We start from the raw sequence: 15,904 nt of genomic DNA, 5'->3' as shown, positions 1-15,904 counted from the left end.
TGTGGACCTGCTCATGAATAAACACTATTTCTGAACAATTGAGAGCTTTATTAAATACTCGGCTCAGGAAAATAAAATAAGACGTCACAATTTTTGAGCAGTGGACACACTGTCTCCTTAGAGTGACTTTGTCCATGTGTTACTATCTATCTACCGGTATGTTACTTTGTAGCCTGAGCTGCAATACCACTGGTGACCAAGTGGCGCTGTTGAGTCACACCCACACAGACACGCGCAACCCTGAAATGAACTGCTACACACACGGCCACGCACACACACCACCGCTCACTTCGCAAGACTGTCCACCGTTTCCTGTCTGTCAACCAAACTTCACAATACTTACGAGACAGAAACGATGTCTGCCACTGTTTAGATCCTCAATAAAATTACTGTGCACATCGAAAAGCAAGTTATTAGAAATAAAAAACTATGATATGTCTTCTTTTATATTCCTGAACCGGTCCGATTATATGAAAGTTTGTTCATGAGCTGGTCTAGCCGCCTCCATTCACTCACTGCCATGTGTTTCATCGCACTCCCGGTGCGAGTTTAGGCACCCATGGTGAGCGCCATGGCCAGTCAATGGCGCTTCCCCGGCGTCACGTGTAGGGCTGTCACGATTATGACATTTTACATGACGATTAATTGTCACTCAAATAACTGCGATTAACGATTTAATGGTGTTTTTGTCATTGACAATTACATTTCTGATTGGCGTTTAGGCTTTGAAGTTGCACATGGCAATTATGACACGTAACTTAAATATACAAAGAGATTACTGACATATTTGACAACTTTATACTAAAAAAAGAACAGTGATTGTGGAAATAGCCCATCTACAAGCTCACAACGTGTCGCAGCTTGTAGATCTGCTATTTCCACTACTTTTTGAATCTATATTAACATTTCTCAACATGGAAACGATTATGACGATTATGCAAAATAATTGCGATTACCTCAAATAATTGCGATTAGACAATTATGTAATAATTGTGACAGCCCTAGTCACGTGTTTCCCTTTCTTCTATTTTAACATCCTTGGGCAGACAGACTCAGGCAGTGTTATCAGCCAGATGATGGGGGTGGGTGGAGGTGGGCACACTGGGTCATCCCTACAGCGCATTAACTCCTCCATCAGATCCTTTACTTCCTCGCTCCCTCCTCCCGGAGAAGTGATTGATTAAAGCAGTCCCATGCCATGTAATTATACACCGTCCCAACACATCAAGGCTCCTCCTCCTGTGTGCTGTGTGTGTGTGTGTGTGTGTGTGTGTGTGTGTGTGTGTGTGTGTGTGTGTGTGTGTGTGTGTGTGTGTGTGTGTGTGTGTGTGTGTGTGTGTGTGTGTGTGTGTGTGTGTGTGTGTGTGTGTGTGTGTGTGTGTGTGTGTGTGCTGTGGTGTGTGTGTGTAGGTGTGTGTGTGTGTGTGTGTGTGTGTGTGTGTGTGTGCGTTCGTGTGTGTGTGTGTGTGTGTGTGCGTGTGCGTGTGTGTGTGTTCGTTCCCGTGTCATTTCATCCATGTTCCATCTCTGTGATAACCCAGACATATTTGCATCTTTGACAGCTAATACACCAGATGTTATTGTGGTTGATGAAGAGTCCAGGGAAGTGTCTGTATTAGAGATAGCCTGCACCTTCGACCCTAGCCTAGAGGAAGCTTTCATGACCAAGGTCATTAAATACCAACCATTTCTACATACCATCTCAGAGCTGGGGTACAGGTGCAGACTCTTTGTTTTTATATGTGGCAGCCTAGGACATACCCACAGGCTGGTTGTTAGAGGGTTTCAACAACTTGGGAAGCCCAAAAAAGGGGCAAAAAGGCTGGCAAAGTATTGTGCCGTCTCCGCTATAATCGGCAGCCGCCACATATGGCCGAGACGCTGCTACTTATACCCGTAGAGTACTGAGTGACTTGCTATAGTATCATGAAGACATATGCCATGATTTTGTAAATGTAACTCTACTGCACCTATAATATGTGTGTCCTTGTATGCATCTCCTTTGTGTGGACATAAATAAATGGTGTAAACATAAATAAAATGTGTGTGTGTGCGCGCGTGTGCGTGTGTTGTGTGCGTGTGTTTTCGGCTTCACAATAGAAAGTGATAGAGGGTATAATACAGAGTCGTCAGAGAGAGAGAGAGAGAGAGAGAGAGAGAGAGAGAGAGAGCTTGCAGATTGCCCTGTGTATTTATTCTCAGGAGTGTTTGTGGGTAGATCTCTTATCGTGTCCTGTCAGTGGGTAGAGAGTGTTTCCTCTGGGTGGAGGCAGTGTGTTCCTGTACTGTCACTGCATGAACCTGCTTTCTGTACCATCCTTCTCCTCCTCCTCCTCCTCCTGTATCATCATATTGTCTGTCCTGTGTCCAGGGGTGTCGCACCAAATTCTGGGCCCTGAGTACAAGGATGCAGGCCCCCCATGAATGTTCTTCGTAGGGGGAGGGGGTTTAGACTGGGAACGCATTATTACGCATTATTTTGTGCTCACAGCGCGGCACCGAGTGTTGCCCTGCGAGCTTGTAGATTTGCTATTTTTGACAAATCTTGAAAGTTTGTGCAAGTCTTTGAATAAATTATTTCAAATCCTTCTATGGTTTTTTGAAGGACCCACAAAATTATATGTATCCCCATCTCAAAATATTTTGGTCCAGGGACTCCCCAGAAGCAAAATTTGAGTTACAAAATAATGTTCGCTTAAAAAAATACATACATTCAAAGATTTGCACACATTTTCACCACTTTTCAAAAATAGCAGATCTACAAGCTTGCAGCGCGGCACTCAGCGCGGCACTCAGTGCCGCGCTGTGAGCTTGTATATCTGCTATTTTTCAACAGCGAAAGAGGCCCCTCCACCTTGGGCCCTAGTAACTCAGTCCCACTTTTCCCCCCCTTGTGACGCCCCTGCCTGTATCCTCCTCCTCCTCCTTCTGTACCATCACACTGTCCTGTGTTCTCCACCCACAGCAATAATGTCACTACTGCTACAGCAACAACTAGTCATCATCATCATCATTATCATTATCATTCTTCATGAAACAACACGGCTACAAAACACATTCGCACGCACGCACGCACGCACGCACGCACGCACGCACGCACACACACACACACACACACACACACACTCAAATAGATTGTGTAATTGATGATACAGAATTACAGGACAATATGAGTAGAATACTAAAATGTATTATACAAAATAATTAATATAATATACATTTACAAATATGATATTTGTAAATGCAAGCCATGGACATTTGTCTCCTCACATCCTTGGCAGTTAATTTCACCGAACCTTTATCAGTCTGAGTTTAATATCGCAATAGCATTTCCCTCTTTGGCACTTTCCTCAGTTTGATGAATGCAGTCGTAAAAGTCTTGGACAGACACATAAGTTGAGACCAAGTAAATTGATAGAGAAAATATATCTTTATAAGATGCCACAGTTATGTTTTTAAGACATTAATATTGTAATATTATCTATCATGTAACAGACAGTGCCAAGGTCTGCTGGCCGAGATTCAACTTTTATACCACATTGGAAGAAGTGCGTGTGTGCGTGCGTGCGTGCGTGCGTGCGTGTGTGCGTGCATGTCTGTGAGAGTGCGTTTATAGGTCAGAGCTATGAGTCAGCTGAGCTGAGTCATAAAACGAGGCATTCAATAGATTTCAGCAGTAAGCACTACACCGTCTCACATCATACATTGTGTGTGTGTGTGTGTGTGTGTGTGTGTGTGTGTGTGTGTGCGTGCGTGTGCGTGTGTCGTGTGTGTGTGTGTCTGTGTGTGTGTGCGCGCGCGTGTGTGTGTGTGTTTGTGGGGATGGGTGAGGGAGGGTGGGGGTGTATGAAGCAAATGTGTGTGCTGGAACAATTTAGCAAAGGAAAATAAAACAAGTGCAGCATCTCTGAGTACTTTTAAAAGAGCCCTTAAAAATTGGCTTACATTTTAGGAATATTATATTTGTTTTTTGGACTAATTGTGATTCATTTTAGTTACTAAATATGCATGTCTCTACTGTTCTGCTACTGTAATTATCCTGTTGTTAAAATGTTAAGCACTTTAAAAGATGTTCAGATCTGTGCCCCTTAAAAAGTCTGAATTGGTGAATAACTGTACTGCTTTTTTCAGAAAAAAGCTTTCATTTATTTATTTTAATTTATTAAGCATAGATGTTTTAAATTGTGTCCATTTATTCATGCTTGTACTTTATATATTTTATATGTACAGTTTACTATGGCGTCTTTTATATCCTATGTGATGCATCATCATCCAAATCAATCAATCAATCAATGCTTACATGCCCTTGTGTATAGGCATGTGCGTGTGTTCTCTCTGCACTGTTGCGTTTGCCTAAATTGCTTTATTAAGAAAATCACATGGAATTACGATGGTTAAATGCATTACCTTCAGTCCATTAAAGAGGTGGTGCCAACCTAATATTAACTCTTTCTGTATACTTTTTTAGAATAAATCCTCCTCCTAGTATAATCATAATACCTGATAATCATATTTTAAGTGGTTCTCAACCTTTTCAGGCCGCGACCCCCAAAATAATCATTTTTGAACTGGGGACCCCCCACCCTGCACAATTGGAAATGTAGGAGTTAGCACTACATTTTAGTTTGACTTGATCTATTCCATTGTGAAAATAGCCGTTCTACATGCTCACAACGCCTCGCAACGCGAGGCATTGTGAGCATGTAGATCGTCTATTTTCACAATTTGACCAATGTTTGACCAGAGGTACTAAAAAGTCCTTAAATTGTCACTTTATAAATGTGCAGATACCCTCTAATACTGTATGTTGGTCTGTTTCTTGTTGAGTGAGAAAACAATGTTAACATTTAGGCTACACCAAACGAACATATGTGGATGGCCCAAATAATGTCTTTGTTACCCTTGGAGAGGCTTAAGTATGAAATGCAAGACAAGGCAGAGGTGTTTCTCGAAGTATGGTCCCCCTTCTTAGATTTTCTAGAAGGGGGCAACTGATTTAGGTTGGCTTATGATCCTTGTATGTAAGTCTGGTTATGATAATATGATCGACATCCCACCACCATGTACGCACACGCATGATAAGGCACTGCAGGATTCTGGCCCGTGCCGCACTGTTCAGATGGGGGTAGAGGATAACAGTAGTTTTCTTTCTCTTCCCATGGGGGCGGTGAGACATGGGCGAGAGTTCCTTGTGCCCCCCTTCTCTTTTTTCTGTTTTTGAAGCTTTTTACCACTTGAGATGTATATATACCTTTTTTTCCTCCCCCGTTATTTGTCTATTATCTGTATGTATAATTTCTCGTATGTCTTTTGTCTTTTGTGTAGGTCCAAGTCTGTTAGTCATGTTTGTCTGAAAAGAAAAACCTGAAAAAAAAAAAAAAAAAAAAAAAAAACATTTAGGCTACCCCAAATAATTTGGGGACCACTGTTTGGGGGGGGGGGGGGGGGTATATGTTTTAAATTGGGCTTTAAGAAATGGTGTGCTGTTGCTGCATGTTGCGTCCCAGATCTGGGCTCTCCCAAGGCTCCCTGTATGATGAATGGTGTAGTTTGAGGAGCAGTGTGGAGCGCTAATGATAAAGCATGGTCCCTCTCCGCTGGACTGAACGTCCCCATTAGAATGTGTCCAGCGCTAGCACACTGCTAGCATGTACCTGGGGAGTGGAGCGGACATTTAGCTATTCACACATTAGACGGGTAATAGAGAGAAAATATAGAATTGTGAATGGTGGTTTCCATTATCAACGTCTTGTCAATGTAGGTTGCTTGCTTCAAATTATAGAAAGAAATATAAAACTTGCTGACATAAATATTAGGACACTAAAATATTAAATAATTGTAACCCTGGGCATTTCAATTTGGTCTCTGTGTTGACTGTTTTAGAGATTATTTTACCACAATAACCCTGGTGTCCCTATTTTGGGCATGTCATCATAGGTGAAACTGATCTACGAACTCACAGCATTGTGAGCTTGTAGCTTGTTATGCCTTTTTTTTTAAGATTTGCTTTTAGAGCTTTTATGCCTTTATTACTGATAGGACAGTAGACTGACAGGAATGGGGGAGAGAGATGGGGAGTGACATGCGGCAAAGGTCGTCCGGACCGGGAATCAAACCGACGGCGCCGTCCGGCTACACAAAGCCTATGTAGTGTTTGCCTGGACCAGTAGGCCAGCTGGCACCCCTGGTATGCCTTTTCGAAGGCAGAACATTTTTTACTGCTCAGAAGTAGTAGATCAGTAGTGTATGGCCACAAAAAGGGTACATATTATTGTATAAAAGAAAACATGGTCAATTGTTTTATTCACTGCTTCATTGTCTTGTTTACTATCATGTTTTTTATGTTATTTGTGGACCCCAGGAAGATTATTAGCAGCTTTCATGTGTTGTGCCTCACATACCTGGAACAGCTATACAGTAGCTCTCTTGTTCCCCTACTGTAGGTCACTTTAAATCCGATATATTCCTTTGGTCAATCTAAATTGTACCTGTTTTAATTGATGTTAATGCAATGGAATTTTCTCTTGATCATGTTATTTTATTTATACAATTTTTTTTTATCATTTTGATGTTGTGTTTTGTGTTTTTTCTTTTGTGGAAAAAGAGGGTACCAGTCCTCAGTGTGTTCTCCGAGAATTAAATAAAGGTTGAAATGAAATGGAAAAAACTCAATGAACTCAAAATAAACCCATACAACTCCCTCCTTGTCTCTTTATCACCTCCAGGGGGACTATGAGCGTCCATCGCGGGACGGCAGCCCCCACCAGGGGCCTGGCGGTGACACCTACCCTCGAGGACCCCTTAAGCTACCTCAGAGTCACGCCAAGCCACCCGGCTACCCGCCAGTACACCTGCCGTACCCGCCAGTCTTCCACCACTACAAGCCCTCGCCATACCACCACCCCCCATCCCAGCCCAGCCCTCCGTACACCCCCCAGGTACAGGACGGGTGCCATGGGCTTCACAGCTGTGCAAGCATTATTTTTGTTGGATTATGAATAATGGATTTGTCTGCACTGTGTTAGACTAGATATAGTACTAGATGTGTGTGCAGTGGTGCATTGTGGTGATTCAATGTTTGGGGGGTCGCTTATCTAGAGACGTCACGCGAACGTCGCTCAACAGCTACTATACAGGTCTATTGATATGCATACAGGCTTGTTTCTTTGTTAAAACACCCTGTTGTGACACTAAAACGTTGGCGAAATGTGAACTTGGGGGGTTTTGGCATCAATGCATGTCCGTTTGCGTGAGAGGCGAGACCACTGCTCAGAAAAGATATGGGGCGGTGGGGGTGCGTGCCCCCGGACTAATTCAACACTGTGTGTGTGTGTGTGTGTGCGTGCGTGCGTGCGTGCGTGCGTGCGTGCGTGCGCATGCGCATTACTCTGATGTATACAATGTTTGCATGTGTGTTTCCCCTCCAGGGGGCGTACTCCCAGCCATCGTCTCCCTACATCCCCCCAGGGGCCTACCCCCCTCCCTCGTGGGGGTCCAGCTCAGACACACAGCCCTCCAGGGTCTCCCATGAGCAGTTCAGAGCGGCACTGCAGCTGGTGGTCAACCCAGGTAACATGAGCTGAGATTATACCAATATAAGCACAGGTTCTCAAGCTTTTTCCAACCAAATGAATATGTTTTTGGCCACGGACTCCCATCTGAAAATATCTTGTGCCAGGGTTTCCATTTGGTTCCATTTGCACACCCTCAGTCAGAGTTATGAGGGTCCTTGAAATGAAACCGTATTCTTTTTTTTACTGTTGTCCTGGGCCTGGAGTTTATCCTGCTATAGAGGGTATGCGCATGCATTAAGTGAATGGCAAATCGAGTGGCAAAGTGAGTTTAATGTTGTTTAATGCAATCAGATAGGACTTCTCTGTTTGGATGTTTGGGCTGTCAAGGCTAGATAGTATTTTTTTGGGGATGGTGTTTTCTGCTGGTGTTTCAGTCCGAGTGTATCAAAGGGTGCATTCGGAAATGCGCACCGGGTGTGTGCTCAGTGTAGTGAGTGCCTAAACCTAACCCTAATCCTAACCCTAACCTCAGTAAAACTATGCCTAACCCTAACCCTAACCCTAACCCTAACCTTAACCTCAGTAAAACTATGCCTAAACCTAACCATAACCCCTAACCCTAACCACAAACGGGGCGCATTTACGAACGCACCCTTTGATACACTCGGACTGAATCTCCAGCAGAAAACACTCTCCCATTTTTTTTGCCTCTCAGTAGGCGTCCCCGCATAACTTCGGGTATGATGATGATATCACGCACATAACCTCTATAGCGATAGTTTTGATGCAACAGTATATTAACTAGTTTGGCTTGAGACCCTCTGGACCAGGGGTCCTTGAGGGTAGCATAGCATAACTTTAGCAAGAAATAACAGCAACAGAATTGTCACTATTATTGGATTACTGTACTATCTGTACTATCACAAGCAAGTTGATTTTCATACAGTATGGAAATGAATGGAATCAAATGTCTTCCTCAAAAATATAAGAAAACCTACTACCCCAAACCACGGTGTTGTAGTCAGTGGGATAAACATGCCAGGCCGCTGCTATGGTCCTTTACGTTTTATTGCGGTGGGTTTCAATTATGTGCCACAGGGGTCCGTGTGTGTTCAGGCTTCCATCCTAACCCAGATGACTTCACTAATTAGCTCCACCTCTCTGGCTGTACTGTTAGGTGTGCTCGTTAGTGAAATCACCTGGTGTTGTGTTTGGTTTGACTCAGACCTCCATGGTGCATAAGGTAATTGAAGAAGGTACGGTCAGTTAACGGTCAGTTCACGGGCGCCATTGGCGCGCATGGAATGCAAATTGGATCCCGAAGTTCGGTTGGAGTCAAACACTATTCCTGAACGATTGCCATTTTGTCAGTTAATCGGTCCAGGAATATAAAAGAAGAGATATCATAGGTTGTTTTCTAATCACTTATTTTTCCGATATGCACACTTTTATTGAGGCATCTAAACAGCGCCATGTATTGATTCTGGCTCAACAGTATCTGTTAAATACAATTATACAGTGTACACCAAAAAGCAACACAGCCTTAAAACCATGTGTGATATGTTTTCTTTCATATTCCTGGACAGCGTATTTTACAAAGGTCTCAATCGTTCATAAATAGTGTTTGTTCATAAGCTGTTCCACCTGGCTCTCACTGACTGCAGTGCATTCCATCCACCTCCCAGCTGCAGTTTGCCTCCCAGTGTGAAGGATCTGCCAACTGGAATTGCTCGATAGAGAAAATGACTTAGATGACTGTACCTTCTTTATAATTACTTTGGTGCATAACGGTTCTTTTTGAAAGCAGCCATTTTGACAAGGAACATTCATTCCATTCAGGTCAGGGTGCTGGTAATGTGCATGTTGGCTCACAGGAAATGCTCCGCTACATTCTCAATTAGTATTGTATTGTTTGTAACACCAATATGGCTGCCACGTATAGATCTATTGAATACTATACTTAGTATGACTATAGTGTGTTATGTTAAATCTAGGCCTACACTATTTAATACTTACAGCTTAGCTTGCTAAGTCTGCATGCTGATCTTTGCGTGTGTGACTGTCTGTATGTCTGTGTGTACGTCTGTGTGTCTGCCTTTCCTACGTTAGTGCTGTACTATGAAGATTCGCTGAACAAGACACTTGGTTGCACACTGCTGCGTTTTTTCTTTGCGAAATGCGTTTTTCAGGGCAAGGAGAGAGAGAGATAGAGAGAGCAAGGGACCCAGTGGTCCGAAAATAAATACGAAACGGGCAGCAGTGTGCAAACGTTATTGACATAACGTGAGGTTGATTTATTTATTTACGTGCTCCGAAATTCGCTCCTATATTCGCCCAAAAAACGCAGCAGTGTGTAACAACCTTTACTTCTAGCTGCTTCCCGGGCACTCTATTAATAGAACCCATCCAGATCTTATAATAGTTAGGATGGGTAATTGAAGAGGCTACATTTCACATATACCTAGGCGAAATTGTACAGTGTATAGTAACTTTTCTACAATACATGATCGTTTTTATGTAAAACTAAAATCTGTAAAGATCTGTAACGCTCCTCGTCAATGTTCCATCAGGCGACCCACGGGAATACCTGGACAGCTTCATCAAGATTGGCGAGGGCTCCACGGGCATCGTGTGCATCGCCAGCGAGAAGCACAGCGGCAAGCAGGTGGCCGTTAAGAAGATGGACCTGAGGAAACAGCAGAGGAGAGAGCTGCTATTCAATGAGGTAGGACTGCTCTTTTCTTCTTCTTTTTTTATACCTCTCCCTTCCGGGGTGGTTCTGGTTGGAATGAGCGTGAACACACCAAAACAGAACTTCAGGGGTTATGGATAGGGTTGGGATCCGTGGTTCTCAACCTGTGGGTCGGGACCCCCACATTATTTTGGGGGGTCCCCAGATGATTAGCTTAACGTGCAACATTGTTTTCTCACTCAACAGTAAACACACCAACATAAAGTTTAAGTGTATAGACTAGAGGGTATCTGCATATTTCTAAAGTGACAATTTGAGGACTTTTTAATAGCTCTAAAATGACAAATTAAACATTGGACAAAATGTCAAATATTAGAGGCGGAATAATCAAATATGATTATTTTGGGGGTCTTGGCCTGAAAAGGTTGAGATTTAGGGGGTGGAGGAGGGCTGTATGTTGTGTCATGTGCGGTGGAGTCCGGGGTGTCGCACCAAATTCTGGGCCCTGGGTACAAGGATTCACTGCGGGCCCCCATGAATGTTCTTCATAGGGGGAGGGGGTTTAACCCATTTAGACTGGGAACGCATTATTACGCATTATTTTGTGTTTTAGCTATTGAAAAATAGCAGATACACAAGCTCACAGCACGGCATCGGTGCCGCGCTGTGAGCTTGTGTATCTGCTATTTTTCAATAGCTAAAGTATAAAATAATAAGGCCCCTCTAGGGATGGGACGATACGCGATATTATCGTTTATCGTGATTAAAAAAACACTCATAATAATCGTATCGTGGAGATTTCCTTTATCGTGGTATCGTCCTCCGTCATGCACTGGGATCAATTCACCTTTTATTTGCTGAGCTGCATATCCAGTACCACTTAAACCCTCTATAATTGGTAAAAGGTACTTACTGTATAATATATGTACTTGATACAGTGTTTTTTTTCTCACTCTCTATCAAATGTCTTTGTCAAAAAATAGCCGATCTACAAGCTCACAACGCGTCGCGTTGCGAGCATGTAGATCTGCTATTTTTTGGCAAATGTTCCGCCCCAGGATAATGGATTTTGATTATCGCGATAATATTGTAAATCGCGATTTCTTTTGTCGCAATAATCGTGATATGAAATTTTCATATCGTCCCATCCCTAGGCCCCTCCACCTTGGGCCCTGGTAACTCAGTCCCACTTTTCCCCCACCTTGTGACGCCCCTGGGTGGAGTCATCCTCAACCCACACGATCACAGCGCGCTGTGCCTCTCTCCCACATCATCACACGGGGGAGATCACAACCCCGATAGTTCACTGAACAGTCTGCTGTTATGTGATATGCTTCCTCCTCCTCCTCCTCCTCCTCCTCCAGTTGTTGCTATAGATCTCATACAAGGGCAGCAGATAAAGATAGAAGGTAAAATAACAGTGTGGAAGATGAGTCATTGACTGGTCCTCCATTTACAAAGAGTGCAGCCACTGTATCAGCTACTGTACCTTACAGCGTCGTTTGATTCACACAATCTTGCAAGAAGTGTTTCTATATGGTGCTTGTATATGGACTACAAAACAAAGTGTGTGTGTGTGTGTGTGTGTGTGTGTGTGTGTGTGTGTGTGTGTGTGTGTGTGTGTGTGTGTGTGTGTGTGTGTGTGTGTGTGTGTGTGTGTGTGTGTGTGTGTGTGTGTGTGTGTGTGTGTGTGTGTGTGTGAGCGCGCGCGCGCGCTTGCAGATACATTTTGCTCGGCAGTGGGTGTTCATTTCTGAGCTAATGTTATCCTATTAATGCAGCACGATAATCCTTTATTAAATAAGCCCCCATAACATGTGAAAATAAGAAGTTGGGGGGGGGCATACTGTACATAAAATGTTTCATTTTGAGAAATATCGTCATTATACCTGTAAATGTAACAGTCAGGAAGACAGATACTTTACCAAATACTGTGTTATTGTTTTCACCAAAAAATATGGTCAGTGGTTCTCACAGTGGGGTCCAGGGACCCCTTGGGGTTCCTTGAAGGGGTTTCAAATGGACCCTTATAGGTCTGTAGCTGTAAGAGAGTAAAAACTGAACCAAATGGACCCTTACAGGACCATTTGGTTCCGTTTGTACACTATCAGAGTTATGGGGACCCTTGAAATTAAACAGTTTGAGAAGCAATGGTATAAGAAGTAATTGTGTTATTGTTGTCCTGGGACTGGAGTTCATCCTGCAATAAGAGTTTAATGGTGTTCATCCCTCTGCCCCTCTTCTTTCTCTCTCTCTCTCTCTCTCTCTCTCTCTCTCTCTCTCTCTCTCTCTCTCTCTCTCTCTCTCTCTCTCTCTCTCTCTCTCTCTCTCTCTCAGGTTGTTATCATGCGGGACTATCATCATGAGAACGTGGTGGACATGTACAACAGCTACCTGGTGGGAGACGAACTCTGGGTGGTGATGGAGTTCCTGGAGGGGGGAGCGCTCACAGACATTGTCACCCACACCAGGTAACCCATCACCATCAGTGTCTCTGACGGGCGCGCCGTGCTATTCCGATGGCCTTAAAGTCCGAGAGAGAGAGAGAGAGAGAGAGAGATCGAGAGAGCGAGACATCTGCAACGAGCTGTGATGAGCTTGTACTGTATATCAGCTGTTATCGTGCGCAATGCTGTTGCGGGGTTGAAGTAGCTACAGTATGTGGAGTGGAGCGTCTTCTCTTCTTCGCTCTCTCTCTCTTATCTTATATATGAAATCTATAGGCTGAAGAGCCCTGGGTTAGAGTGCATTTTCAATAATGTGTCTCACTTGCCCTGACTGGAAAAATAGCGCCTGTCCGACTGCTTATTTCATGAACATTTATCAGTTAATGGAAACAGGCAAAATTCAAATTTTCTTGATTCGAATTTCTGTTGATTCGCTTCCTACTTTCATGCCGCTGTTCAACTATGAGACCGGAGAGACAGACACACACACACACACACACACACACACACACACACACACACACACACACACACACACACACACACACACACACACACACACACACACACACATCATGGATGGGGACCCAAATGCATTTGACTCCCCATCCGGAATCAATGGGGGTAAATGTACTACTAGTTAGACACCTCAGGGCGACATGTGACCCCATGCCAATTCTTGGCCATCTGGCCAGTGATGTATATCGGACCAGTTACCCATATGAAGACCCCTGGTACCCATATATGGAGATCCATACATCCCTTTTATGCCCATACATGGAGATCCCTGTCTGAACCAGCCACACAGATAAGTGCCCATATGGGCATTCCCATATGAAGTCCTGTTAGATATGGATTGATATTGATGACATCAGGGATCTCCATATATGGGCATAAAAGGGCTTCTGTTAGAGTGGTTCCCATGACATCACAATATATTATTGAACTCAAGTCTCCATGGCGTGAGTAATCAACAGAAAAACAGTCATTTTGGGGATGAACTTTAAACGTCACACTGTTGCTATATCACATACAGAATTAAGAAGTATGGTATTCATGAATCAAGCACCATATTTCTCATTGCGGTGATGGCAGTGGTCAATTACAGATTTTCACTATTCGTCATGACAAAGTATACAGGGCTTAGGGACAATACATGCTCCTTCCAAAGTCCAAACGTTTCTTCGGAAAGAGAGGTGATATAACTCCAAACTGGCCGACCTCCGAACCTTTTCTCCGAACTCGTGCAACTCCAGAAGTCCTGACTCCCAACTAGTTCTGAAAGCCTGTACGAGCTGGACATTGTTTTTCAGTCGTCGGAAGGAGCATGCATTGCCCTTAAAGTGGTTAATTCCCTCTGCAGCACCTCCAACACAATAGCAAATTAAAGGAGCCTGGTTTTCAGACAACGGCCAACAGAAAGTAGCAGATGGAACGGAGCTATCCCGGGAGGCAATGCGCTTTTGTTCATCTCGCGTGTATTGTTCTCCCAAGTTTCCTTAATTGCTCTCCTGTTGTTGAGTTGTTGTTGTTGTGGGGGGGGGGGGACCGCCTCGTCGTTTTCTCGCTGTACTTGGCGCCGGGTGTTTAATTACAGTCATTTGCATGGAGTGTCAGCGTTAGCGCTGCGCGGTGTCGGATGCTAATAACACGCTTTGCTGAGGCTGAGTGCTACTGTCGCCGTGAAGTATTTTAGGGCAGCTCGATCTTCCCACACAGATGTTTCCCTCGGTGTGTGTGTGTGTACTGAGTGTGTGTGTGCGTGCGTGCTCATGTGCGTGTGTGTGCGTGTGTTTTGCTTGAGGTGCCTATCAACATTTTGAGGTACTAATGGAAATTTCAGATAATGGGCTACAGGGAAGACTCTCTTTTAGTCTTTAATTCTCTCTCTCTCTCTCTCTTTATCCCACCCACCTCTCTATCTCTCTCACAGTCACACATGCACGCATGCACGCACACGCACACGCGCGCGCACACACACACACACACACACACACACACACACACACACACACACACACACACACACTCCTCCGCGTGAGTTCATTGAATTTTAAGTGGCTCTAAACACGAATGAGAATCATAACGGGCCAAATTGGCAGCATTTGGATGAAAATGAGATGTGGGCCACGCTGTGTTTGTAAACCACCTTTGTAAATGTACATGGTGTTGGACGGGGCCGCCTTCTCAGTTCCTCACAGGCATTCTGCCAGTGCTTTCTGCAACAGCAATTACAACAGTTAGTTCTGTTCCTCGCATCGTGACTGGATGAGAGGCATTATAATGAGTGCCTTGATAACACACTCCACCATATTGTACTTAAATATAACTTAGTAACAGCTCCCAGAACGTTTTATGCTTTTTTCCACTTTCTAATCATAAAGTAATGTGAAATTGTAGAATAATATCAATAATACGCTGGAGGTTGTTCTGTATTAAAGCACTAAGCCCCAAGAGGCTGTGGTTTGCAGCGGTTTTAGAACTAATGGGTAGTGTTACCTTTCACTCTGTACTTAGTCTGCTCTTTTCCCCCTCTGCACCAAAGCTCTTTGACAAAAATAGCCTCGCAGTGCGAGGCGTTGTGAGCTCGTAGATCTGCTATTTTTGGCTAAAGTTCTCAGAATATAGACGCTAGGGTTCAAGACTAAGTGGTTAATATAAAAAAGGATAAAAAAAGTTTCTTTCACACGAAGATTTGGAGGACCCCCTGTAGTAAAATCCAACTGAAGCGACCTTCGCTTCACCCCCACTCCACCCATCGTGTTCAATCAGTGTTGATGTTGTCCGGAGAGACAGAGATATGTTTTTGGTGTTTGGAGTTGAGACTCCAAACACGGGTGTTTCGCCTTGATTTTTTTTTTTTTACCAACGCGGACCTGCGCGACCAAAGTGAAGCCATAGAAGCAACGAGAATAGAAGAAACAGCTTCAGGTTTGAACTCAGCTTAACACTTGACCTTCAGCCTCGGGGCCTTCAACATCTCATAGTATAGTACTAAGTACTTGCTGAAGCTGAATATTGTTAGGGTTGGGTCGGGTGGAAACGAAACCTTATATATGTCCAAAACGGTTACTTTTCAGGATTCCAGTTAAAAAAGTAGCCAAAAATAGCTACAGAATATGTCGCATGTTTTAGCTACTTTTGTGTGACATTGTAATATGACGAAGTAGGGCCATTCATTCATGAAAAAAATACTAAAAGTTACAACATGAAGATATGAGGTTTCTGCCCGGCAGCAAGATCAAGAAATA

General features: G+C 43.8%; 1 protein-coding gene across 1 annotated transcript in view; it reads left to right on the top strand.

Annotated features, from left to right (window-relative positions):
- Positions 1–15,904, top strand: part of pak5 (p21 protein (Cdc42/Rac)-activated kinase 5) — a gene marked incomplete at its 5' end in the record, with an annotated part of 94,633 nt that overhangs the window by 59,544 nt on the left and 19,185 nt on the right. Inside the window, 4 exons of the mRNA XM_080744501.1 lie at positions 6,726–6,938; positions 7,428–7,569; positions 10,085–10,239; positions 12,544–12,677. Of these exons, the coding sequence (XP_080600627.1) occupies positions 6,726–6,938; positions 7,428–7,569; positions 10,085–10,239; positions 12,544–12,677 (644 nt within the window). The remainder of the gene's footprint in view (positions 1–6,725; positions 6,939–7,427; positions 7,570–10,084; positions 10,240–12,543; positions 12,678–15,904) is intronic.

Source organism: Nannobrachium achirus (assembly GCF_963921795.1).
Source record: "Nannobrachium achirus genome assembly, chromosome: 16".
In the NCBI taxonomy this organism is placed as follows: domain Eukaryota; kingdom Metazoa; phylum Chordata; class Actinopteri; order Myctophiformes; family Myctophidae; genus Nannobrachium; species Nannobrachium achirus.
The sequence above is the reverse complement of the archived record's forward strand: the minus strand, read 5'-3'. Positions and strand labels throughout refer to the sequence as shown.